This window comes from Anolis carolinensis, chromosome 3 (genome assembly GCF_035594765.1).
Source record: "Anolis carolinensis isolate JA03-04 chromosome 3, rAnoCar3.1.pri, whole genome shotgun sequence".
NCBI classification, from domain to species: Eukaryota; Metazoa; Chordata; class Lepidosauria; order Squamata; family Dactyloidae; genus Anolis; species Anolis carolinensis.
In genome coordinates this window covers 224167325-224191670 of record NC_085843.1, presented here as the reverse complement: position 1 = coordinate 224191670, position 24346 = coordinate 224167325, and the positions used below count along the sequence as shown (strand labels likewise).

The window sequence follows — 24346 nt, the reverse complement described above, 5'->3', positions numbered from 1 at the left end:
AGTTGAATCAGCAGGCCCAGCAGACTACAAATATTGGCACTATATTTTAAAATAATAGTTCTGTTTTGTTTTACCTTGTTTCTGTTTGCTTGCTTTTGAATAAACAGGCCATTGTGAAATTACCTGTTTCCCTACCAAACAAAGCCACACTTCATTGTAAGGATAGCTCAGAACTGTAAGTTTCTTCCAAGATCAATATTATAGATCTTATTTGTTTCCCACATGAACATTGCTGGAGTCAATTAGTGCCGGTAGATAATAAGTAACTTCATTAACAATTGGATTATTGTTTTGCTTTGTAGATAAAAAAATGTTTAGTTTACTACAATACAAGGGTAAAGGATTATTGTACCACAGAAGTATTCAAAAGTCTTCCCACAGATATAGAGTTGTGATTTCTTTTCAGAGTTTCTACTCCATACTTCCACCATTTTTCGGAATCTAAGGTTCTCTTTCCTCCTTCCATTTTTCTGTGTCCTCAGCATTGTTCCAATTTTCATCTCTGAAATGTTGGTGAATATGTATCTCTACGCTGCCAAAGACACAGGATCATGCCTGTAGACCCATCAGCAAAAGAAAGCCAGAGGATGTTGCAAGGATTCCAGAGAAGCTGGAAGAACTATTTCCATCCATCTTAATCACAAAACATGTAGGCAAAAACCAGCAAAAAGCTTTTCAGGGAGAATGTCTGAAGACATGTGTATACTCCAACATTTCAGAAATGAAAACTGGGACATGTATGATAAGTTGGCAAAAGTTATTGAGGAGGAGGGGTAGGCAACCTCAAGGAAGCAAAAGCAGTTTTCTTTTGCTTGAGCCTAAAGGGAAAAGCCACACTGTGTTCCCTCCTTATCCTTTGCCCCTGTTGAGATAATTGAGCAAAACCACTTTTGCCCTTTGAATTCAGTTTACATCAATTGAAATAAGCTGGGGCAAAGAGAACTGGGAGAATGAGAAAGAAACTGGGCTATTTTAAAAGAAGCAGAAAAAGTGGAGTACCAAAGGTTTAGTCAGGTATTTTCTGACAAATGATATACAGTAGAGTCTCACTTATCCAACATAAACGGGCTGGCAGAATGTTGGATAAGCGAATATGTTGGATAATAAGGAGAGATTAAGAAAGAGCCTATTAAACATCAAAATAGGTTATGATTTTACAAATTAAGCACCAAAACATCATGTTATACAACAAATTTGACAGAAAAAGTAGTTCATTACACATTAATGCTATGTAGTAATTACTGTATTTATGAATTTAGCACCAAAATATCACGATATATTGAAAACATTGACTACAAAAATGCGTTGGATAATCCAGAATGTTGGATAAGTGAGTGTTGGATAAGTGAGACTCTACTGTAGTTGAAATGTATAGAAATTTTTTGAATAGCTGGATCTACAGAAACAAAAAAAATCTCCACTATTCTCTACCCATTTTGTATGGCTTGTCACTTCAATGATGATGATGATGATGATTATATTTGTTTATACCTCACTTTATCTCCACAAAGGGGACTCAAAGCAGCTTGATATGAAAGCATTAATATCCAATTTAAAATATACAAATATACAAAACACAATTAAACACAAACTACATTAAACATTCAGTCAAAATCCATCAAAACATATTCAAAGTTAAAAAACACAGCACCCCCTGACTAGATTTTAAACACTTCATCTTTAAAAGCCCACCTGAATAAAAAGATTTTAGCCTGTCACCAGAAAGACAGCAGGGAGGTGGCCATTCTGACTTCCCTGGGCAGGGAGATCCAGAGTTGAGGGGCAGCCACAGAGAAGGTCTTCTCTCTCATTCCCACCAACTGAGCTTGAGATGGAGGTGGAAAAGAGAGAAGGGCCCCTTCTGAAGATCTCAGGACCTGGGCAGGTTAATACAAGGAGATGTGGTCCGCTAAATGGCCTGGACCTGAACTGTCTAGGGCTTTGAAGGTCATAACCAGCATTCTGAATTGTGCCCGGAAACAGATTGGCAGCCAGTGGAGCTGCTGTAATGGGGGTTGTCCGCTCCCTGTAGCCAGCCCCAGTTAGAAACCTGGCTGCAGCTCTTTGGATCAGCTGAAGTTTCCAAGCACTCCTCAGAGGCAGTCCCACTAGAGTTCATTACAGTAATCCAGATGGGATGCATCTAAGGCATGTACCACCGTGGCCAGATATGGCTTCTCAAGGAAGGGGCATAGTTATTGCACAAGTTTTAATTGTGCAGAGGCCCTCCTGGCCATTACTGATGCCTACACTTCCTGGTTCAGTGCTGAGTCCACATGGACCCCCAAACTGCAGACTTGTTCCTTCAGGGGAAGTGTGATTCCATCCAGCACAGGCTGAAGATTCCATCCTATTCCCTGATCTACCATTTCACTGACTAGGAGAACCTCAGTCTTGTCTGGATTATGTTTCTTTTTTTTCAATGTTTTTATTGGTTCAACTTTACAATATCTTGCCTACACTTAGTTTCCATTGGTGCTTACATTTATACACACTTCGTTTCCATGTAGCATTGCTTTTATCTGCACCCTGTATTTTAAAGTTAAGATTAAGTTTCAATTTGTTTGCCTTCATCGAGTCCATTATTGATGACAGACACTGGTTTAGGGTCAGGACAACTTCCTTGGCATTAAGTGGAAAGGAGTAGTAGAGTTGGGTATCATCTGCATATAGGTGGCACCGAACTCCAAAATTCCAGATGACCTCTCCCAGCAGTCTCATATATATGTTGGATGGCATGGGAGACAAAATGGAACCTTGAGGAACCCCACAGGTCAACAGCCAGGGGTTCAAACAGGAGTCCCCCAGCACCATCTTCTGGATATGGCCCTGCAGGAAGGACCTGAGCCATTGTAAAACAGTGCCTCTCAGTATCATCCCAGTGAAATTATCCAGGAGGTTACCATGGTCAGTGATATCAAAAGCCACTGAGAGATCCAGGAGAATCAACAGGGACACACTCCCCCTGTCTAGCTCTGTACATACGTCATCCACCAAGGTGTTCAAAGCTATCTATGTTACATAGCCAGGCCTGAACCAGACAGAAATAGATCTAGATAATCAGTTTCATTCAAAAATCCCTGGAGTTGGGAGGCCACCACATGCTTGCTCAGAAAGGGGAGGCTGAACACTGGCTGATAGTTGTCAATTATAGAAGGGTTCAGGGATGGCTTTTTAAAATATGTCTCACAACTGCCTCTTTTAGGGAAGCTGGAACTTTGCCTTGTTCTAAGGAGGCATTGACCACCACCTTCACCCACTCTGCTAGTCCCTCTCTGGCCTGTTTAATCAGCTAGGAAGGGCAAGGACCTAGAATACATGTGGTAGCTTTCACCTCTCCAAGGATCCTGTCCACATCTTCAGGTTGCACAAATTAAAAGGTATTCATCAACACTGGACAAGCAGGAGCCAAAGTTACATCCATTGGAACTGTATCAACAGCAGCATTCAAGTTGGAATTGATCTGAGTGACTTTATCTCCAAAGTTCCTTGCCAATTCTTCACAATAGGCTGCCAAATGGTCAAGGATTTATCCTTGAGGACTAGTATGAAGTAGCCCTCTGACCACTCAAAGCAGTTCAACTGGATGGTTCCCTGCAGATGCAATGGTGGAAGCAAGGAACGATTTCTCTGCTGCCTCCATTGCCACCGAGTGGGCTTTCAAATACACACTAGCAACGATGATGCCTTTTTCTCATTTTGTTTTATGTTGATTGTAGTTATAAGATGAATTTCTTATACTAATTTCATGCCTTTGGCATTCTACTACTTACTAATTGCTCATATGTTAATGTTTCTTGAAAACATTGCTGCTTCAATTCCCTCCAATGTTGAGAAAATACTGTCTGGTAGTGCCCTCAGTTAACTAATTCTGTTTCTGCTCTAAATTAAACTTGTAGAGCAGTCTCCCAACTTCTCCTTTGCCCCCTCTTCTAAGGTTGGAGGGATCACATCTTGAAGACTTGGGAAAATTTTCCAGTTAACAAAGGGTATTACTTCTCTTAAGAATCAACCGTTTGGCTTGTGAAATCCTGGTTCACAGAAATCAAAATGGTAAAAGCCACTATATTTGTCAACAGAACCACATTGGTGGTCTTTGTAACGTTTTGGGTTACTTCCCCTTCCCACATCTTGACCTAAGACATTTTAATTTTTCTAAGGAATGAATTAGGAAACTACTCCGAAGGCTAGAAAATACATTGTGTAGCTGAGAAAAAATGCAGAAAATGACAAAATGATGAAGTGAGTGATGCACCACCACTATTACAGTGTAAGATTGCCAGGTGAAATAAGGGACTGGGCTCATATATCTTTAACAATTCCGTAGAAGAGGAGAATTCAGTAGAGTTGCTTCTTATCTGAGAGTTGTCTCTTCTATACAATTTTTAAAGACACAGGTGCCCTGTCCTTTTTTGACTTAGCAATTCTACTATAAGGATAGTTTATAACATCTAAGTACATGCGTTTCAGGTGTGAAAAGTGGGGAATGTCCCTCCCCCCAAATTCTGAAGTTATCCATATGCCCACTCACTAATTCCATGTCCTATCAAGACATCTACTTGTATGTGGAAGTTGAAAAACTTTAAAACAATATATGCGGATGTTGGAAAACTTTTCAAAATCTAATCAATATTCTGAGAAGTTCAATAGTTTGATTCAGAATTCAAGACACCACAGTTTTGTTCTATAGATAAAATTTCTTCAGGGATCACTGATAGAGGCAGAAGCATAGTTTTAGTGTTCCACTACAGCACTCAGTTCTTTGGGGGAAATGAAATCAAGGCTGTATTTATTTACAGACTAGGTGGCCTTGCAAAATGAGTGTTTTCTCGCATCGCCAGAAGCTGCCTTTGAGATGAGCCCTTGGTTTTCTCATCCATAACTGTACCTCAAAAAATCATGCAAAGCATTAAACATCATTACAAACAAAAATTATGAGAAATCCTTTCAACAATTAGAAATGTGTTGGTTTCTCTTTTGCAAATAGCTCCTGTGTGTGAGCAGTAGGAAATTATGTTTCCTTATAGGAGGTCAGCAGAAACACATGCTTCTGAGTTTGTTTACTCTCACAGTGGCTTGGCAATTAGAATTTAGCAGCTGTTGTTTTTCTTCCAGAAGAAAACTAGATCTGTCATTTCTGCCTCCATGGGAATGCTCCCAAAGACAAGAAACCTGTAGCTGGCAAATGCAGCATATGTAACAGACAAAAGCAATGTGTTCTTTCCATTGGCTGCTTTGCTTCTTTTCCATCAAGGAGCGTAGATGCTTCGGATAATGACTGGTCAAGAAATATTACTTAAATATCCAAGACGATAACATTGCCAAAGGCTCTGTTCACCTTTCTTCTGTATGCAGATATTACAGGTGCATAATTACTTTGTAGTAAAAAAATTTCCTTGATTGTAAAGGGAGAAACCACATGTAATTTTCTCATTCAACTAGTATAATATAGTACAATATAGTATGGTATAATAGAATAATATGTATGAAGTCACATGTTAGCCTTGATTGTGATCAGTGGACTATATTCTAGGGATGGAAATGATATTGTTATTCATTTTCTGGTCAAAATGAGTTCCCTGACTTACCTCTTTTTGGGCAGTATGGGGTCAATTATAAATGAATATTGCAAACATGAGAACAGTAAAAATACATATAAATAAATATTAACCACAGTACAACTATACACTAAAATTGAACATGTATCATCTGTCCCCAAAGTTCCATGGATTAAATTACATTGTAGGACTTAACTGTAAGGTTTTATTCCATATTCTACCAAGACGAATTTCAACCTTAGATGCAAAACTTGAAGCCTTTAATCAGTCCCTGCCTAAAATAATCTTCTCATATTTGTGTCCCTTTCATATCCTAGACCAGGGGTCCTCAAACTTTTTAAGCCGAGGGCCGGTCCACAATCCTTCAGACTGTTGAGAGGCTGGATTATCATTTAAAAAAAATACAAACAAATTCCGATGCACACTGCATATGTCTTATTTGTAGTGCAAAAACAACAACAAGAACAATGAAAGAACAATAAAATATTTAAAAATAAAAACAATTTTAGCCAACATACATTTATCAGGATTTCAATGGGAAGTGTGGTCCTGCTTCTGGCCAATGAGATAGTCAAGTTAATTAGGGTTGTTGTTGTTGTTGTGTGCCTTCAAATCATTTCAGACTTTGGGTGAGCCTAAGTCTAAAATTTATTTATTATTTATTTACTGCATTTATTTACTACATTTGTATCACACCCTTCTCACCCCAAAGGGGACTCAGAGTGGCTTACAAATTATATGTACATACAATATATTATATTATTAGCATAGCACAATATTAGCATTATATATTACTATATTGAACTATACCACTATACTTTAATTTTATTAGTAATATTATATGTAATATAGAATATAGAATTAATATTATTATATGGTATTATTATTAGTGTTATATTGTATTACATTATAATATTATCAATATTATATGTATATACAATATATTATATTATAAAACTGAGAGCGGGGGCCAGGTAAATGACCTCGGAGGGCCGCATCCGGCCCCCGGGCCTTAGTTTGGGGACCCCTGTCCTAGACCTTCTCTTTCCTGTCCTTTTTCTCTTCCTTGTGGTTAAACAAATCTCCTTTTCCCCTTTTCCCTCACTTCTTGTAAAAGTTGACTAAACATCTTATCATTTCCTCATACCTTCTTCAATTTTTCTCTCTTCCCCAATTCTCTAAGGTGCATTTTTCCTGAATCTTCTCTTTCTGTCACCCCTCCTTCTCTTCCACCTTCTTTTCTCCTAGGGCAGAGTAGGCATGTATATAACTACTGGTCTCTGTTGCCTTGTTGCTCTCATCATAATCATATCCTTGGAAATATTTGAATTGTTTTTCTTGCTCAGAGTATTGTTTGGAAAGCATTATTTGGGTGGACTGCAACACAGATATGTTCTTCAGCTTGCAAAAGTTTTGAAACCTTTCTTTTTGGGGGGGGGGGGGAGAGTCTACTCAGTTCAGAGTTTGGAAAGCTTAATTTCTCACCTGAGAATACTTTTTTTCATTCATTAAGACTTAGTTATTTGAACTACATGGTCTGACAACTGTCATTGATGCTGAATGCATCATTCTTAAGTATGTCAAATGGAGTAGCCATTGTAACATCATTGGGATTCATCCTCATGACATCACCAAGGGCCATTTCTAGGTCTCTATTCTAGGTTCTTAAATGTCAAACCATTCAATGCTCCTAACCTGGCAACATTTCCCATCCATTCTCTTGAGTTGCCTTATCAAAAGATAGCACACAACACAGATGACATTGTTAGCTGAAGCATATGTCACAATGACTAGATCTGATAGCTCATTTAGAGTCCTATGACCTCATCCCATGGAGCATTTTTCCTGTCTTAGGACACTTCATCTCAATTTCAAGGACAAAGAGGCACAGAGCCCATCACCTGATGTTTGCCTATTTCCGGCTGTCATTTATTGCCCTTCATCCTTGAGATGGCAATAAAGTGTGCTGAAAGGAGGGAGTTCAGCACATGGGTGGGTAATTGTGTTCTGAGCCACTGGCACATGCCAAAACTGTTGCTAACACCAAAAAGATACTTTGATACTGAGAGGCATGAAAGAGAAAAGAAAATTTTGAGTCCTTCCAATTTAAGTAAAATGCAAAGATTAAGAAGAACGCAATTCCAAGATAATGGTACAGATTAAGGACAACTATATTTCAGATAATACATCTCCATTTACGCAGTCAGACAAATCACCTCATTATCATCTATCCTGTACAATGTATTGTTCACTGATTTTTATCTTTTGGGATAGCGAAAACTCCAACTAAAGATCCAACTAAAATTGCTTTCTTTACATCTTCAGACAAAATCTTATTTTTGCTTGCTGTTTCTCATTGTCACTGCCTTAGTAATTCACAGTCTCTTCTAAATGTTAAAAATATTCATCACTAGCTACATAATCTATCAGTGGCTTCTATTTGCCTATTTTGTAGACATTTTTTTCCAGGTCCCCATTTATCAAAAAGGTTTTTTTATTTACTTTTTTCCTTGTCTTCTATCATTTACTTCTGTCAGGGTGAAAAAAGGAGGCTGTAATCAGGAAGACTGTGGTTCACATCATACCTCTGAGATAAACTCACTAGTCTTATAGCACCACTCCCTTAGGGAACATTATTTCATTTGAAATCACTTCAACCAGTATAATGTGGGTAGTTGACTTCTAAGACTTTTTTTATCACATGCTGGTGCTTTAAGAGTGTCAATTACATGTTTCTGTCTGCATTAATGGCATCATTATTGGCTCCTGTACCTCACCTCTCACTTTGTGATTGGTTTGTTTAAATTACTTTAAAAAGTAGTCATAGATGGTGACATTTTATGGAGTCTTTTAAATCAGGTGTTTTCCCTATATATGATAATTTTCATTATATGTTTATTTCCAATGAAGTGAAGGAGCCTTCAGAAATTTTGGGAACTTCAAGTCATTTGTCCTTTAAGGACAAACTTAGGTAAAATGAACAGCTACAAAATGCAGTGCTGCAGATTTTTAATAAAGTACCAGTACTGCACATGTCTATCAGAAGAAGAGGGAAAAGGAGAAAGTATAGAAACATCACAGAAGGAAATAAAACAGCAACAGAACAATAGATGAAAGACAAATCCTCATACCATGTTATTTTATAGAAAGCAACTCAGGACCACATCAACTTTAAAACCACCCTCTCAAATCCACACTCTGCTTTCTTTCCATCTTGAAGATGGTTTCATTTCACTCCCTCCGCCCCCATCAAATGCTCCTCTGCAGTGATGCCTTAAATCTGCTCTGCTATTTCAGATAATCAGACCTGATTTAGTACCCAAGATGGAAAGAGATAGGACGGAACTCTCCAAAGAAAACTGGGGATATTTCATGGAGCAATATTTCAAATTATTTCAAGAAAAATGCTGCTTTACCCTATACTAAGATTATTCTAAACCAGACTTTCAAAACAGAACCATTGTCAAAATTATAGGAATGATTTTCCTGTCTGGCAATAGCCATATATTGATGTAAAATTGAGATGACTGGATGACAGAATTTAATCTGCCTTTTCGGGGAATTGCAGGCAAACACTGTGCCTCCCCTTTGCCCCTATGCAGTGGGGAACTTATGCTGTACTCAAAAAAGATCCTGAAAGCAGACTTCATGAAATAATTTATTTTGGATGCTTGGCATGATGTTCATGTGATTGGGGTGTTTTGATAGTCCAGTTTGGGCAGAATTTTTCCAAAGACTTTCTATTGTCTTGCTGCAAGCCAGACTTAACTGGATTGTTTCTGTTACTTATAATATACATTTTGTCTACTCCATTCTAAGGAATGTGCGTATGTACTGTGCTCATACTTTTAAAAAGCGGATAGAAATGCAACTCCTGCTGTTTTCATATTGATTAATCTTTCAGGCTTTTAGCTGTAGCCTGTAGAATGTCAGGGCACTGCAGTAGTAATAGGGGCCACCTCTCGTCAAACTCATTTTTGACAGGTGCCACGCCCCCTTGAAGCAGGAAGTCCTGCCCCTTGAAGCAGGAAGTGCCACCTCCTAAAAGAGGAACTCCCTCCTCCTAAAAACAGGAAATGCAATCCTGGGAGACCCTTCCCCCTGAGGTGAAGCCCTCCCACAGCCCACAGCCCACCCCCCCCCCACCCCTACCATAAGCCGCCCATGTGATGGGTATGTCTATGGTGCATGTTCCCTACTCCTACTGCAGGAGCTTACCACGTGGTGGGGCAAGCACAGACATGTTTCAATGAGGCATTCATGGTGATGCGTATGGGCTGAAAGGCCCCTTGCCTAGACTGACCCCTCTGCTTGAGGAAATGGGGCAGCCAGGACCGTGTGCTAGGTCTTAGTGGTGAGCTCTGTGCTCTGTGTCCAACAGCCAATGGATTTAGGCCCATAAGGTCATCATGTGATACTGGGTGGGCCCATTAGGGCGGAGCTTTTAGGAATAAATACTCCATGTGAGTTTTAGTGCATCCCTTGACTGCTTTCAGAGGAATGGAAAATATGGAATTATCAGATGCCAGTGTTTCTTCCTCAGAGCTACCTGATTCAACAGTTGATGAATCCCAAAGCAGGAAACGCTTCATAAGTTCAAGTTCTGATGAGGATGATGACTGTGATTTAGCTAAAAGAAAATGTGAGGAAGACCGGGTGGTTTCCGAATCAGCTAACAGGCTTTTGGAAACACTTTCATCAGAACCAGCAATACCATCCTCTGAGCAGGTAAAAAACATAAAACTATTATTCTGATCCCTCTTAGGGTTGAAAGGGTCTATTTCAAGGAGCAAAATTGTGAACTGAAAGCACTTACACTTATCTTTTAAATCATTTTAGGGGGTTACAGAAAATTCATCAGGGGCAGCTAAAGAAGAAGAAGTGAAGTCACCATCTATCGCTGCTATTTGGAAGCTATGCTGCGTAGCATCAAGCCAGCTACAAGTAAGTATGAGTTTTGAAGGGATGTGTTTTATGTATGGGTGGGGTGGTAGTCACTGAATGTGCGTGTTTTAAAATCTGATTAATTTGTTATTTATAGGAGACCCCTGAAATGAGTGCTATTCAACGCCCAGGCCATGTGATTATGTCAAGCATTCTTGGATTGGATGTCAAGACTGAAACAGGGAATGTAGAGCAGAAGACGGTCATATTGGAGACCGCCAAAGCAACCGTTTACGGGATATTAGATCACTGTTTAAACGAAATATTATTTGAGGCGTGTCCGGGTTGTCAGATTTTTGCAGGGAATCAGATGAGTCATGAATGTGTGTTATGGAACAACAAATTCCTAAGCAAAAAATTGAAGGATATTTGTGGAAATTTATGCTTCATAAATACCCTTCATATTTTACTTTTGATAGGTTACTGTCAAAACTCTCTGTATATGACCTCTGAAATATTGGACTACATTATGAATTTGGTAACATATATTGGCCAAACTGATAAGGCTATTAAAGTTCTAAATGCTGGATTGAAGAGTTGCAACCAGGAGATTCTGCAGCAAGTCAAAACTGTGCTAAAAAACCGTCCATACAAACATTATGTCAAATTTTGGCCTATTATAACTAATTTTAAGAAAGAGTAAAACTTGCAGCTATTGATGACTGTTTTTAAAAATTCAAAAAAGTGTGTTACATTGAAATAAAATATATGGTACTTTCAATAATGGGATAAAATAAAATGGATTTAAAAACAACATAATGCTCAATGTGTTTTTTATTTGAGGGCTTCCCTTTAGAAGTACATTTAATGAACACTCATAAGTTTTCTAATGTATATATATATATATATCTAACTAAATAGAAAAGTGAAAATGCGTGCCTGTTTATTGATCCTTCTGACAAAACAGGAAATGCATATTTCAGTGGTCATGCCATGGACAGATGCTGATGACTTCTGAAAAACAGAGATAATAACCATCTCTGTGCCTGGATCTTTAAGTGTTACATTCCTTTAGAAATACGACCTTATAACCCAACATGACCCATTTACCAGAAGATTATTTTAAAATGGGTAAAATAAAATGGATTTAAAAACAACATAATGCTCATTGTGTTTTTTATTTGAGGGGCTTACCTTTAGAAGTACATTTAATGAACACTCATAAGATTTCTAATGATATATATATATCTAACTAAATAGAAAAGTGAAAATATGTGCCTGTTTATTGATCCTTCTGACAATCAGGATATGCATATTTTCAGTGGCGTGGGGCCGGATGCTTAAGACTTCTGAAAAACAGAGATAATAAGCATCTCTGTGCCTGGATCTTTAACTGAATACACAAGGCGAAGTGTGGGCCCCTTTCTTTAACCATGTATTAATATATATATATTAAAATGCATCATTGGAAACATGGTTTATTTTTACAACCAAAAATAAAATAAATAATAAAATAAGGGTCCAACAGAACAACCCAATGTCTATAGGGAAGGGAGAGTGTTACAGTCCTTTAGAAAATACAAGTCCTTATAGCCCATCATGCCCCATTTAGCAGATTATTTTAAAATGGGGTAAAATAAAAATGGATTTTAAAAAAAACATAATGCACAATGTGCTTTTATTTGAGGGTTTCCCTTTTGGAAATACATTTCAACTACTCTTTAAGGCGTATATTGCTAATTTTCTTCAATATACCTTTCCCCAACCCCTTCCCTCAAAATAAAAAAAGTATGATACCCATTTATTTAATAGAGATTTATATAAATGTTTCTGTACAACATGTATGCCTAACTGCAAATATGACCACACCTCAAAAGGAGGGTGTTTGTCTCATCAGCCAATGGGAATTCTCAGTTTAAAAGCGGATGGAAAGGCGGCCCCAACCAGAAAAGAGGACCCCCTTACGCTTTAAAAACCCTGGGACATCCTGGGTTCAATCCTCTGGCCCATGCAACATTTCTGGCTGAATTGGTAAGTCCAAACCTTTCTCCCAACCTCCTCTCTCTCTCTCTCTCTCTCTCTCTCTCTCTCTCTCTCTCTATATATATATATATATATATATATATATATATATAGTTTAAGATTTTAAAATAATTTAACATGTGGGTCAACCTCTTATGGGATGTTTTTTTTAAAAAGTCTCTATGGCTGAATCCTGTCCTTTAAAAGGCTATGATGGGTGACCCTTGGTGGTAAAACTGTACCTATTTCACTTAACATTAAATTAAAATGTTATTTATTTGTTATTAAATTGTTATTATTAAATTGTTATTAATAGAGTTTTATATATTTTACATATAAAATATATATAGCTAATTTCCATAGCTATATATATTTCCATAGCCGTGTCTTGTTTGGTTAGGTGGGAGAAAGGCCCATTCAAAAAAAGTCAAGGAACATGAAAGGCCCCTGCAGATTATCTGTATATGCTTATCTACTGTATTGACCTAATTACTGTAACAAAAGAATGCTCCTCTGGAAATAGGTAATACACATTCAAACCATCCTAGGCAAATGGGTACTTATGAAAATCAGGGCTAATGAATTACTTGTGCCTGGTACTCTAACCTAATACACAATCCTATACCTCTAGGCTGGCTTCATTTGAGGTCAGACACCCAATTGTCATTTAATAGATTTTTATATATAATTTAACCTCTGAGGATGCCTGCCATAGATGTCCCCATTGGGGAGATGGTGGCGGGGTATAAATAAAGTATTATTATTATTATTATTATTATTATGTGGGCGAAACGTCAGGAGAGAATACTTTTGGAACATGGCCATTCAGCCCGAAAGACATACAACAACCCTATAATTTAATCTGTTTCATTGGAAGCTACGGCTTATTTTTACAACAGAAAATAGGGTACATTATTTTGTTTGTTTGCTTTATATAAATAATAACAAAAAGGATGTAGATTTTTATTTTATTTATTTATACAGGGAATATCAACCACTTTAGATTATAAACATATAACATAAATTCAACAATCGACAATTTTGTTTTACCATCCATTAGAGCATTCATGTATTTCACCCCATGTTCCTAGAAAAAATGAGAAATAAGATTCTGTTATGCTAGTTTTAATTAATTAATCTAATTACTATATTTATATATTGGCCTTCTTACCAGAAAAGTGGGGGGGGGGCAATTTGGCTCACAAATTATACGTACATACAATATATTATATTATTACCATAGTACAATATTAACATCATATATTACCATATTGTACTATGACACTATACGGTAATATTATTTATATATGTGTGTGTGTGTGTATGTGTATAATATTACCGGTATTATATTGTAATATTAATATTAGTATTATATTGTACCACATCATAATATTATTACCAATATTATATGTACATACAATAAATTATATGTACATACAATACTGTATATTATATATAATATTATTATCAATATTATATGTATACACAATAATGTATATTAAATTGAATATTATAAAGTTTTAAGAGTTTATTTTACTTACCAAGCCTCCATGACGGCAAAGCCATTTAGATTCATGATCTAGCAAGAATGCTGCGATGCATTCAGCTACATTATCGACATGAACTTCTGTGTAGGGCATTTTTCTGACTAAAATGCATCCAAATAATATTATAGAAAAAATTCTGCCCCAGTTAATCTTGCCATCGGAAAATGTTTGCTGCATCACATGTTGAAGGATTTCACAGCTCTGTGTGGGAGTGTCCAATTGCAGAGGTGATATTATAGGAAAGATCCTGGCATCCAACTCATTCATTTTTTGTAAAGAGATACATATCTCAGTATCTAATGATGTTTTGGGGGCTTTTCCAGCTGCCAAATTCAGGTAAGATTGAATAATCCTGAACGTTTGTTTTTCAATTTCTGGTAATCTGTCAGGGTGGGTCCAATCCATGGTGTCTGGCGCGGTTTGGGTCTTGTATGGAAATGTGTCTCAGCAATGATTGCACAACCTGTTTAATGCTTGCCTCTTAACCCTCTCCACCTTCTTAGATTCAACAACTCAAACCATCAGAAATGAGCAACATCAACCAACATTTCTATCCTAACGTTCATATCCAGTACCCAGCCATCATAGAAAATATGCCGTTACCAGATGAAATTACTTATGAGGATGTGCAAATTTCTCAGCTGGAAGTGGATGATGCTCAAATGATGGGTTTGTCCTTATACTCCAAAGGTTATTTAATAATAAAATGAACGCCCACCCAGTGTGTGTGTGTCTTTTCTGAAATGATTGTCTGTTTTCCACAGAACAAGCACTTCGTCATGAGGATGCTGATTTCAAGACTGTGGAGAAACCAAAGGCTATTCCACCAACTTCCAAGCATGCAGGTAATGATGAATGGTAGTAAAACACAGAACATAAATACTACAACAAAAATTAACAAAGTCGCAATCACACAAAATAACAAACTTACAGAAATCAACAGAACATCACTCTGTAAATATGAGAAACAGCTACTCAGGTGTATGTATTTGCATTTCCAGATAAGGAGACCAACATGCCCACTCCAAAGACTACCAATCTATCAACTTCAAAAACTCGAGGTAATTGTATGCCCCACAGAACATCTCTCTGTAAATATGAGAAATAGCCACACGTGATTGTGTTTAGGTATTTTATTATATTTATTATATCTTTTAGGAACCCGCTTGAAGCGAGCCAGGCCAGAAACTCAGGAATCAGCTAGACCTCAAAAGAAGAAGAAAGGCAACAATGACATTGTGCTGAATTCGGAAGATGATCATGACTGTGAAATTATGAGCACTGCGGGGGAATGCTTTGCTGAAATTCGTAGATTGAACGATGAAGCGGACGACAATTATAAACAGTCTATTGCTTTAAAAATGAGATTGGATCAAATCGTCGGTCATGAAATTCCAAAACTTCTCAAAGCAATTAAAGCATGTAAAAATTATAACCCTCTTACAAACTCAACTCACTATCAGATAGGTAGAGGGTTGCACAAGCGGGGTAGAAGAAAGCAAAAGAAGCTCACACCTAGAGAACTGTACTGGAAAAGGAGACGTAGATTGATAACAAAGGCGAGAAAAACTCTTGCCAGGTCCAGAAGTAAACAAAAACATAAAAGCAATAGAGACTCAATGAGGTCAGACCCGGCTTCTTCTTCCAGTACAGACACCCAGAGGGATGGACATTCTCCTGAACCTCAACAGGTAGAATCCCCATCTAACGAGGTTGAGTACCGACCTCAACAGGAAGACACCTCTGGTGAGGAGGATGATGGGTCACCCCCTGTGTTTGCAGAATGCGTGCACAGGTGGCAATTTACCTTTCCTAGTTATAACACATTGCGGATCGGGGAGGTATACCGTTTCAGAAATTTAGAAACCGTGAGGTCATATGCACAGGTTATAAATGCATTATACACAGCGATCCAGGGCATCTTAGACAATCTGAACCAGAGAATTGATCCCGAAGATTTTGTTCAGGTGAGATTAGAAGCCTCAGGGTTACGAAATCCACTCTTCTCTTTTAAAAGAAGTAGGGATCTCTTTAATGCTGAGGAGTTTCTAGTCCAGCTGAGTCGTCTATTACAGAGCAATATGGAAATCTGCGCTCATGGTGATTTTGAGCTCGTGGTCACTATAACAAAACCGCCACAAGGTGGAGCACGTCGAAAACTGAGTTCCATTCCAGCCAGTGAAATAATTGCTAGGAAGAGACAGTATCTGATAGACCTGAATTATGCAGGTGGCAATATGTGTTTTGCTGGAGCTTTATTTGGTGTTATGAGTTTACATAAACCCACAGATTCAGAAATGTTGACAGCTGCTCAAAAACTGCATATGGAACTCGGATGGTCTGATCAAAAAAAGGTAACCCTTAATGATATTTCTACTGTTGAACAACATTTAAGAGTCAATATCAATGTTGCTTATTACTCAAAAAAGTCAGAGTGGGCTCTGTTTAAAACACAGGGCCCCATTTATCCTCAAGCCTATACTCTACTCTTACATGATGAGCATTTCTATGGGGTTCTGAATGTAAAAGCGCTATTTGGCATCCGAAACTACTGTCAATTTTGTCGCAAACTCTATAATCATGACCATCATTCATGTCTATTTTATTGCAGAATGTGTTTGAGAAAGGGGTGTGATAATGTGATAGGGAAACAGGTTCGATGCCCCCGATGTAAGTTTCATTGTAGGTCTGAGGCTTGCTTAAAATTACACCAACAGCTGGGTTTAGAGAAGAAAGTCAAATGTCTAGCGAGAATGTATTGTACAAAGTGTCGATATTATCAGGAGCTGGATCACGATGATGAAAAGTGTAAAGGGAGACAGTGTACGGTCTGCTGGGGTTACATTGTTGAAGATGAGGGTCATTTGTGTTACATGCAACCGCTTAAACAGCCAAAGCTTTCTGTGAAATATTTATTTTACGATTTTGAATGTCACCAGAGTACGGGGGCTCACGTGCCGAATTTTTGCTTTGTAAAAGCTTATTCTGGGGAGACTGTGGAGTGTTTTAAACCAGATTTTGTGGAGGAGAATAGTGGGTCTGAAGACAGTGATGGTGAAATTGAGGTGGAAGGGGAAAGGGAGCCATGGAAGTTTGCAGGCAAAACCTGGGAATTTAAGGGCGAAAACTGTATTGAACAATTTATTAAAACGTTTACAAAAGATGGAGCCTTTAAAGATGCAACATTCATAGCTCACAATTCAAAGGGATATGACTGTTATTTTATACTCCGACAGTTGGTGAAAGAAAAACTGGATGTTGAAATTATAGCACAGGGTGGGAAGTTGATCTGTGTTACTGTGGTAGGACTCTCCATAAAATTCATTGACTCACTCAGTCACCTACCCATGGCACTCTCTAAATTACCAAAGGCTTTGGGATTTGAGGATGCCAAGGGGTATTTTCCACATTATTTTAACAAGCCTGAGAATTGGGATTATGTAGGGCCAATGCCACAGCCCGAATGCTATGGCGTAGAATACATGATGCCTGCTGAAAAGGCAGCCTTTACAGCCTGGTATGCAGAGAACCAGTCAAAAACCTTTGATATGCAGAAAGAGCTTGCATTCTATTGTCAGAAGGATGTTGAGATTTTGGAGCAGGCCTGTACCAAGTACAGACATGAAATAGTGCAGCTCACAATGGGTATAAGAGAAGTCATGGTAGGCAAGAAAAAAGACAAAGTCAAGAGGTACAGGGTCGCTATTGATCCTTTTCAATACCCTACCATTGCAGGTGTGGCTCTCGCCATGTATAGGTTCAAATTTCTTAGGGTAAATACTATAGCGATTCCAAGTTGTAATGATTACCATAATCAGTACAAGCGATTCTCATCCGCCTCTATACAGTGGCTCTCTTTTGTCAGTCATAAGGAAAAAGTTGAAATACGTCACGCATTGAATGGTGGGGAGGTTAAAGTTGGAAATTATTTTCTGGATGGTTTTGCAGTTGTGGATGATAAGAAAGTTGCCTATGAGTATTTCGGTTGTTTTTTTCATGGTTGTTTGATTTGTTATTCTCCAGAGGAGGACAACCCCGTGGTGGGGAAATCTTACGAGTTTCTTTTTAACGCGACACAGAAAAGGACCGCGGAGCTCCAAAGCCTAGGGTTTGAAGTGCGTTCCATTTGGGAGCACGAGTGGAGAAATATGGTAAAAACAGATTTGGAAGTCCAGGCTTATCTTGCAAAAGCCAGTTTTCCTGAACCCCTAAAACCTCGCGATGCGCTTTTTGGGGGTCGTACAAATGCAATATGCCTCTATTATAAACCTAAAGATGGGGAATCTGTGAAATATTATGACTTTACTAGTCTGTACCCCTATGTAAACAAAACAAAAGAGTACCCCTTGGGGCATCCTGAAATCATTTACAAGGATTTCAAGCCCCTTTCAAATTATTTTGGACTAGTTAAGGCCAAGGTTTTTCCCCCTAGAAATCTCTATTTTCCAGTTTTGCCTTCCAGAATCTCTGGAAAACTCATGTTCGTACTGTGCTCAACCTGTGCAGAAGCACGACATCTGGACCCTTGTGACCACACAGATGAGGAAAGAGCGTTAATTGGAACATGGTGTACAATCGAGTTGAATGTAGCTATAGAGAAGGGCTACAAAGTTGTTGAAATTTATGAGGTGTGGCATTTTGAGCATCGTTCTGCAGATCTGTTTTCAGGGTATATAAAGATGCATCTTCGTCAAAAGCAGGAGGCTTCAGGTTACCCACAGTGGTGTGTGAGTAAACAAGATAAATCTAAATATATAAGGGATTATCATGCACGGGAGGGGGTGCGTTTACGCAGAAACAAGATTGCAGTGAATCCTGCAAAACGTCAAATTGCCAAACTGTTTTTAAACTCATTGTGGGGCAAGTTTGGACAGAGAACAAATTTACCTGTCACACAAGTACTGAGAGATCCTGAGGATTTCTTTCAGATTCTATTTTCTGATGCTTATAAGGTGTCCATGTCTGAATGTCTGGATGATGAGGCTGTCTGTCTCTCATGGAAATATTCAGAGGACCGTGTGACAACCGCTGGGCGTAAAAATGAATTCATAGCATGTTTTACCACTGCTTATGCTAGACTTGAACTCTACAAGTTGCTAGATAAATTAGGTAGACGTGTTTTGTATCACGACACGGACAGTGTCATTTTTGTGAGTCGGGAAGGGGAATGGGAACCGCCTCTAGGAGATTATTTAGGGGATCTTACTGACGAAATTTCATCAGGCCGGTCTATCACAGAATTTGTCAGTGTAGGTCCAAAATCCTATGGATATAAATTGACTGATGGCACAGCTTGTTTGAAAGTTAAGGGAATCACCCTGAATAGTGCTAACTGTGAGAAAATTAATTTCAGCAGTCTAAAAGACTTGGCATTCGCTTACGTCTCGGACAAGAAAGGCTGCCAGCCTCGTGAAATTGTGATACATCAGCCGGGTATTGTTCGAAATAAGCGTCAGTGGACGCTTCATACGAAAACCCTCAAAAAAACACAGAAGGTTGTTTTTGATAAAAGAGTAATTAAAGACGGATTTACAACGCTCCCTTATGGATACTGATTTGCAGACCCGATGGCAGCATCCCTTCTCTGCTATTCTAGCAGGTCCGAGCGGCTGTGGTAAAACCTTTTTTATAAAAAATATGCTGGATAATGCCGATCATGTGTTCTCTGTACTACCTCAAAATATTGTGTGGTTTTACAGTTGCTGGCAACCCCTGTACAATGAACTCCAATGTAAATACCCCTTTATCCAGTTTGTGCAGGGTTTACCTGAAAAATTTGATGATGATGAATTGTTACCACCCAATAAAGTCAATTTTATAGTAATCGATGATTTGATGCAGCCTGCTTGCGATAACCGTGGTTTGGAGATGTGTTTCACCCAGTATGTCCATCACCGGAATATAAGTGTTTTCCTCATCACACAAAATATTTTTTGCAAAGGAAAAAGCAACAGAACCATCAGTCTTAATGCAAAATATATGGTACTGTTTAAAAACCCCCGGGATAAACTACAAATTGCTACTTTGGCACGACAGATGTATCCAGGAAATGTGAGTTTTTTCATGGAATCCTACGCAGACGCAACAAGCAAACCTCACGGTTATTTAATGATAGATTTGAATGGTACTACACCCGAAACATACAGATTAAGAACTGGAATCTTCCCACCAGATTGGCCTGTGGTATATTTGATGAAGAAAAAATCCCGGAGTTACAAAAGGCAACTGTTTTAAAACGGCGTAGGACCTGCGGCTGCCTGCTCCTCCTGGATAATATGTCCAATCGTGTAAAGAGAAACCTGGAACTTTTAAAACTACTTATTAAGGTACCTCCACGCCAGAGAAAAGCCATTTTGTGCACGGGCTCCAATGATTTAATTGCTACTATCTCAGAAATAGCACTCAATACTTTAAAGGGAAACATCCCCTTGGCCCCGCACCAGCTACGGGCGTTGAGAAAAAGGCGCCGCCTTATTAGAATTCTGGGAAACAGCAAAGTGTCTCTTCGAAAAAAGAAGTGCCTTGTGAAACAGTCTGGAGGGTTTTTGGGACCTCTGCTAAGTTTTGCCGTTCCTCTGTTAACCAGTTTTCTAACCAAACAGTGATGGAATATGCTGAAAAAATGTATCTGGTTCCCAGCCGTCAACTGGATCAATTAAGAGGCGCACCTCCCAAGGATGAAAACATCCGAACTACAGCCATCTCATCCCTAGATAGAGAAATGCAAGAGATTCTACGAAGGTCTGATTTATCCGAACATGAAAAAGCACGACTCTACGATACCTTACTTCAAAAATATTTAACTCATGTAAAACAGAGGGATGCTGAGAAGCAAAGTTTAAATCTGTTTCTATCTGAACCACCTGCTGAAGAAACACCACAGCCCCCTTCTGACACCGTGTTTCGTGAAGTGGTGGACGGCCTGCCTGCTAGATACAAGAATCATGCGAGATTGATGCTCAGCAAAATAAGCCAAAACAAGAATATTTCTACATGGGATGATAAAGGATCCTTTGTGTATAAAGGAGCGGTGATTCCCGGATCTAACATCTTGGACCTGGTCAAAGCTGCGATCCAAACTCACGCCTTACCTGTCACACGTCTCCCTAAAGGGTGGGATGCCTTTATGAGGGCCTTGGCCGAAATAAACACCCCGACATCTGTGGTTGGTAATACGTCCAATAGAGAACTTCTGGACTATCTAAAGAACCCTAAGGGTTCACCCCCAACTCAAACTCCGTCTCTGTCACGCAGATCTTCTAAAAAGCAACGCCAGGCCAGCACCCCTGCATGGCTCAGCTTATAATACATTTTATTTTCAATGAATAAAATACTTATATTCTTAAAACCTATTTTGTTGTTTGTGAATGTTCTTTTAAAAACGACAGACACGTATCATATTCCAAAAGCAGCTCTAGGAGGAGCTTTTTATTAAACACGATTATGAAATGCACTACAGGACATACATTGTTGTATCGTTTGGAACATATCCGAGGCACGTGGTCTTGTGTTCATTTTCTTTACAAATTGAAGAACCATTTTGTCATTTTTATCCAAATCGTCGGAATATAATGCGTGAATATTTTTAAAGTCCAGTCCCTTGCAGCGTTGATGAAGGAAAAATATGCAGTGATGTCCGCAAACAACAGAGTCTGAGGCCTGTACAGGCCTGCATTGATACACAGTTTTGTCGGCGTTTCTTTTTAAAAAGTTCACGATGGTTTTGGGAAACAAGGCATAGTCAGGAGGGTGTCCATATGAGTCAAAAAATTCTGCAGTTCTTTCATTCGGCAGGTAAACAGCTAACCAGTGTTCCCCAGGGAGGTTATGGGGATGAGTGTTGATAATCAACGCGAGCGGCCTTTGCTGCAGATGCTTTCTCGGAAGCATGTCACATGGTAACACCCCATAGAAACTCTTTTGAGTATAGGGATTTGAGCTTAGTAGATGAGTTAACTGAAGGCTATCCATCTCACATATAATCAAACAAGACATTTCTCCTGTGATTTATTTCTATCACGTTGTCAAAAACACCGTAAACCAGCATATTGACGGTTGTTGGTAGAGGCTTGGCGAAACGCAGCTCTGCCCTCAGGTTTCCAGTTTTAATCAGGGAGTAGTGGTCGGCACATTCTTGATCTGGAGTCAAGTCAAACGCAAAGAGCGTGTAGCCTTTTGCATACTCCTCACGGTTAATTAGAAGTGCGCTGTCTTTCATGTGTTTGCCAGCAGTCTGAACCAAACTCATATATTCTCTCACACAATTATCCTCTTCAAAATTGGGCTGAAATGGTTTCATGGGATACTGTTCTCCATCCAAGTAGAGAGCTGCAAAATTGATGTCATAATGCTTAAAGTTGAAAGGGTTTTTATTGTATGCACCACTGAAAGAATCGTTATCGACCAACCCTATCACCACCTGTTTAGGAAGTTGACCCAAAAACAGGTTCTCTTGATTGGAGACACGGCTCCCTACCGGTATGCTGAATACTTTCATGCTTACACGGTCCACCGGGTATTTGGCATTAGATGTCAAGAGGGCTTCAGCATGTCCAAGGCGGACACCGGGTGTCAATTTCACTTTTTTGACAAAGAGGGAGGCTGATAAAATATGTAATTTGTAACGCTTGTTTGCATCATTGCTCATTAAGCAGAAGGCATTTTTATTGCGGGTAAGTTTAATTTTCACATCGACACCGTTCAGCAGCAGTTTTTCTTGAAAAAACAGGTCAGCATGGAGATGTCCCATCAAGTCTATTTTTCTACTACCGGCTCCCAGGGTTGCTCTTTTGATAAAACCATCATTTTCTCCATCCAACTCGGTAGACTCATGCTCCCCAGCATCATCTTTATAAAAAAGCCCCGCTGTAAATTGCGTGGCTAGTGTGTCTTCGCAATAGTTCAGCACGGATTCAATGTATGCTCTGTAAGGATAGCAGTTGTTACTTTGACTGATGAGACGGTCCCCTAAAGTCACATCTAACTGACTGAAAATGGAGGCTATCGGGTAATTCACGAGGCCTACCGCAGCATCGTTGGGGAGGTTTGTTCCGTCTTCATTCACCACTTTACACGTCAAATATAGAAGTGTGTTGTTGAGATCCATGTAGTCTTCACCATTTCCAGCAATAAAAAAATCCAAGGGTGCGGCTTCTGTAAGAGCCATTAGTGGGGGTACTTCGATATAAAGGCTTCTCTCGATACTAGTTTGTGTAGGCCCAATGTGAAACAAATCTAGTTCAGATTTAGTGCACTCTTCAGAACATCCGTGAATAAAAGCCATGATGCTGTTTTAGAATATATCGCTCATAGACTGTATCCTCTGCCTCTTTCTCGCTCCACGACGCTTCTGTGGTTTCTTTCTATGCTGCGCTTTCCTTTTAACAGGGCGGGGCGGGCCTTTCAACCTCACTTGTGATGCTTTTCTTTTTAAGCCTCTTCTCCTTCTAATATACATCAGCCCTGATCCCTCTTGTGGGTTTTCATGGCTTGTTCTGTTTAGAACTGCCTGTGTAAAATGACCGACCATGTCTTTGGCTATATTACGCGCAGCTGTTTTTGCGTGGGGTTTAATGATGTCCAGGCCTCTTCTCAAAAGCGGTACAGCTTTTCGGAAAAGGCTCCTGAAAATCCCACCCAGTCCTGAGCCGTACATTTGGGGGATACCATGATAACCCGGAAGTCCATTTCCAGCTTGTGCTCTGTAATAGTTTTTATAAAGACCGGGATCCCCATAGGATTTCAGGATGACCATTTTCTTTTTTAAAGATCCAATGTCCTCCTGGGACGGAAGTGTAGCTTCACAATCACCTTTCCAAAGCGAAATGGTATCTTTTTGTTCTGGTCTGACTTTATCTCAACAGTGAGAGTGTCGATGTGGTGTTTGCTCACCGGAATGTAGTGAGGTTTATCGTAACAAATGTTGACACACTCGTTATTCTTTCCCTTCACAGGTACGCAGCGCAGCAGAGGCACGTAGAAATCACCAACGAGCTGGTGCTCCACTATATTAGTGTAAACATATAATGTGTTGAAACCTCCTGTGATGTCTGCTGAGAAAGCTGACGCTCTGAGAGGAATGTTGGGAGACAGTCCTAATATACGCTGTAATTCCACGTCAGCTTCGATTGTACACTGATTCTCGGGTTTAATTAGGACCTTTCTGGTTGCGGGGTCATACTTAAGAATCGCATCGGGCGGTCTCTTGCGTGATGATATGCGTTCGTTCATGTATTCCAACAGCTCGGGGATGCTGGAATAATATCCATTCTGCAGCTGGAAGGACCACTTCTTTTCCCCCTGTGCAATTTCAAAGCGTGGGTCGGTGGTCACGTT

The 24346-nt window shown here is 39.2% G+C and overlaps 1 protein-coding gene across 2 annotated transcripts; it reads left to right on the top strand.

The window, feature by feature from the left end:
* Window positions 1-9499: 9499 nt before the first annotated feature.
* Window positions 9500-19736, top strand: LOC134297770 (uncharacterized). Of its 2 annotated transcripts, XM_062976262.1 has the most exons (7): window positions 9500-10286; window positions 10398-10502; window positions 10600-12473; window positions 14515-14680; window positions 14776-14856; window positions 15013-15072; window positions 15170-19736. In XM_062976262.1, exons 4-7 carry the CDS (start codon window positions 14539-14541, stop codon window positions 19564-19566), a joined length of 4680 nt encoding a protein of 1559 aa, XP_062832332.1. In that variant the 5' UTR covers window positions 9500-10286; window positions 10398-10502; window positions 10600-12473; window positions 14515-14538; the 3' UTR covers window positions 19567-19736. The 2 variants fall into 2 exon arrangements, with proteins under 2 accessions (XP_062832332.1, XP_062832333.1); XM_062976263.1 differs by lacking the exon at window positions 9500-10286 and having other exon boundaries at window positions 10293-10502.
* The last annotated feature ends 4610 nt before the right edge of the window (window positions 19737-24346 follow it).

What these genes read in the sequence shown, in the direction of transcription:
- LOC134297770 (XM_062976262.1), top strand. Translation starts at nt 14,539, where the DNA reads ATGAGCAACATCAACCAACATTTCTATCCTAACGTTCATATCCAGTAC. An exon ending in ACCAACTTCCAAGCATGCAG is followed by an intron (nt 14,857 to 15,012) that starts GTAATGATGAAT and finishes TTGCATTTCCAG; the next exon opens with ATAAGGAGACCAACATGCCC. An exon ending in ATCAACTTCAAAAACTCGAG is followed by an intron (nt 15,073 to 15,169) that starts GTAATTGTATGC and finishes TATATCTTTTAG; the next exon opens with GAACCCGCTTGAAGCGAGCC.